Below are 3,480 nucleotides of genomic sequence, written 5' to 3' on the forward strand. Positions count from 1 at the left end.
TGCTTTCTGTCCCTGTGTCACTTCTGACCTCTTGGCCACAAAAGACTCCCTTGGCACCTCTCTTCTGGTCACAGCCAAGGACCTGAAACTTACCTGCCTCGCAAGCAGGACATCAGGAAGGTGGAGTGGAAGTTGAACAGCAGAGGGAGCCACATCTGAGCAGGACAAGGAAGTTCCCAGGTGCCACGAGGAGTCAAGAAGGCTCACAGGTGGACCATCAGCCATCCTCCTCCTTCCAGTCTCCAAGACTCATCATGTCGCAGAAGAGTCAGGACTGTGAGCAGAAGCACGGGCTCCAGGAGCAGAGCGAGCCCCAGAGCCTGGAGGGGGTGCAGAGCCCAGGTGCTGAGGATGGGGAGGCTGCCATGGCCTCTACTGCCCCCTCTTCATCCTGTGCTGAGAGTTCCCTGATCCCAGGACTCCAGGAGGAGGGGACTCCTTTGGGGGCAGAGAGTACACCCCAGAATCCCCAGGGTGCCTCCTCCTCCCCCCAAGGGGCCATGTCAGCTGAGGGCACCAGCAGTCAGGAAGGGGCAGGTGCTAGTGCCCCCACCGTCAGGTCTTACAGACGGTACAGGCCCAGGAACAAGCTAGAAAACATAGTGTGGCATTTGGTCAATTTTCTGGTCTCCAAGTATCAGAATGAGAAGCCTACCAATAAAGAAGAGATGGTGGACAAGGTCATCAGAAGGTATGAGAACAACTTCCCCAAGATCTTCCGGAGAACTTTGAAGATCAAGCAGATGGTCTTTGGTGTGGAAGTGAAGGAAGTGAACCCCACCTCCCACACCTATGTCCTGTACCCCTTGCTCGGGCTCACTTATGACAATAGCGTGAAGAGTCAAACCCAGAGCTTCCCCAAGAGCGGCCTTCTGATCACAATCCTGAGTACCATCTTCCTGGAAGGCGGCCGTGCCAGTGAGCAGAAGATCTGGGAGATGCTAGAAGTGATGGAGGTGCATGCAGGGCAGGAGCATTTTATTTACGGGGAGCCCCGCAAGCTTATTCAGGAATGGAAGCAGGATGAGTATTTAAACACAGAACCAGTACCCAATAGTCGGCCTCCGCCAGGAATTCCTGTGGGGCAAGCGGGCCCGCAGAGAAACCAGCGAGTTCAAAGTCCTGAAGTTCCTAGCCAAGGTCAGTGGCACTAGCCTAAATTCCATACCCAGTCAGTACTTGCAGGCTCTGAGAGAAGGGACGCACACAGGACCAATCCCAGATGAAATCGCAGCTCTCAGCACCTTGATAGTATTCATTCCACGTAATATCCACCGTTTCCTAACTTTTAGATTCAGGGTTGAATTTCACGCTGCTTGAAGAGAATGGACAACATTCAAAGCAGTAGTGGGCCAGGGTGGAAGACGTGCACATTACAAGTCCTGTTCTAGAGGGGTCAATGTAGATACTGCTGGTTTCTCCAGGAACTTTTTAACTGTTCATTTTAATAAATGGTTTGAGCTTCAGGAAAAAAAAAATTGGAAACTTAAAAAGAAAAAAAAATTCCCTAAAAGAATATTAATAGTAAATAGTAAAATTTGGTAATGACCTTTTGCTTTCTTCATGGATGATAACCTTGAAATCATCCCACAACTCATCTGGTCTCTATCCCCAACCTACTCTTAAGATGACTATGAAATTCATGTGGAATTGATGATGATCATATCTTGGTTCCTGTGGACTTACTTTCATTTTCTTTGGCTTCAATTTAAAATTACATATAAGAAATTGATGATCTGACTCAGTTAGCCCCAGGCCTAGTTTTGACTACTGATATTGAGTTTCTCCAACAATTTCTCCCAAAAATGTAGTCCGTCTGATTCCTATGCAGCCTGTCAGGTGAAATCCACGTCTAAAGTAATCTCTTGTATGTTTTAGAAAAAGTATTTGAAATGAATAAATCGTTGTAAATACAAAATTCAATTATTATCTTTCCATCCTCATTTCTATCACCAAGCCTATATTCTCCAACTACTGTTCCTTCTCATTGTTTCCTATTTTTGCATTCCAGTCACCAATTATCATTAGTGCACCTGATTGCATGTTTGGCCAACTTAAGTCTGCAAAATTTGGTAAAAATTCTCAATTTCTTCCTCTTTGGCACTAAATGTAGTGGCATATACTTGAATAATAGCCGTGTTAATGGGTCTTCCTTGTATGTGTATGGATATTATGCTATCATTCACAACATTAAATTTCAGGAAAGAACTTAAAATTCACTTTTTGACTATGAATGCAACACCATTCTGTTTTTCATTCTCTGCTTAGTATATCATATGATTATGTGATTCAAAGTGGACATAGCTGTTACATCACATCTCACAAATGTCTAGTATGTTGATATTTATACATTCCATTACAGGTCTTTGAAGAGGGACATCATGCTGGGTAGAGTAGAGGGACAGCGCAGGAGGGGAAAACCCTCTATGAGGTGGATTGATTCAGTGACTGGGGTAATCTAGATGGGTGAGTCAGAGGCAATGCAATTGGCACAGCATAGAGCAGGGTTTAGGCCTGTTTTACATAGGGTCGCTATGAGTCTCAAACAACCCGACGGCACATAACAACAAGAACAACATTTAATTTTTAACAATATCTTGTTTTCCAATATTGAAGCTACAAACATTCCACGTACCAATTGTTAACCAATGTTTGTTACTGATTTTCCTCATTTCAATTAACTTCCAATCTGGGCTCTATACTATCACTATACTACTATAACTATCCTCTCTGTTTAGTGTTCATAGGGTTTTCAACAGCCTTTTATTAAGGAAGTAGACGGTCCATCCTGCTTCCTTCCCCCTCCCCCATTCATAAAGGAAAAGGTCATTACAAAGACAGAGGAGAAGGAAAAAACTGAAATGGATGTCAGAAGAGACTCTAAAGATTTCACTGGAACATCAAGAATCCAAGTCTAAAGTAAAACATGTCGAAGTGAAAGAACTGAATAGATAGTTTCAAAGGGCAGCTCAGGAGGACAAAGCCAAGTATTATAATGGAATGTACAGAGAGCTAGATTTGGAGAATAAAAAGAGAACTTGCTCTGAATTCCTCCAGCTGAAAGAACTAAAAAACAAGTTTAAGCCTTGTGTCACAATGCTGAAAGATGCTACAGGTAATATATTGAATGACACAAAAGCATCAAAAGAAGATGGAGGGACTACATAGTCACTGTACCAGAAAAAAATTAATTGAAATGGAAAACTTTCAGGAAGTACCATATGAACAAGAGTCAATGGTAATGAAAGAGAAAGTGGCAGCTGCATTGAAGGCATTGGTAAAAATAAGGCTCCAGGAATTTATGGGATACCAATTGACTTGTTTCAATTAACACATACAGCCTTGGATGTACTCACCAGTCTATGCCAGGAAATTTGTAGGACTACTGTTTTGCCAATAGTTTGGAAGAGGTACATATTTGCCCCTATTCCCAAGAAGGGTGACCCAACTGAATGTGGAAACTATTGAACATTACCATCA

The 3,480-nt window shown here is 43.2% G+C and overlaps 1 protein-coding gene across 1 annotated transcript; it reads left to right on the top strand.

Annotated features, from left to right (window-relative positions):
* Positions 1-254: 254 nt before the first annotated feature.
* On the top strand, positions 255-1,154 carry LOC102874610 (melanoma-associated antigen 4-like). Its single transcript, XM_006893124.1, has one exon. The coding sequence runs from the start codon at positions 255-257 to the stop codon at positions 1,152-1,154; it is 900 nt and encodes a 299-aa protein (XP_006893186.1).
* Positions 1,155-3,480: the final 2,326 nt, after the last annotated feature.

The sequence above is a fragment of the Elephantulus edwardii genome, unplaced genomic scaffold (assembly GCF_000299155.1).
Source record: "Elephantulus edwardii isolate Elephantulus edwardi_28Jun2011 unplaced genomic scaffold, EleEdw1.0 scaffold00123, whole genome shotgun sequence".
Taxonomy (NCBI): domain Eukaryota; kingdom Metazoa; phylum Chordata; class Mammalia; order Macroscelidea; family Macroscelididae; genus Elephantulus; species Elephantulus edwardii.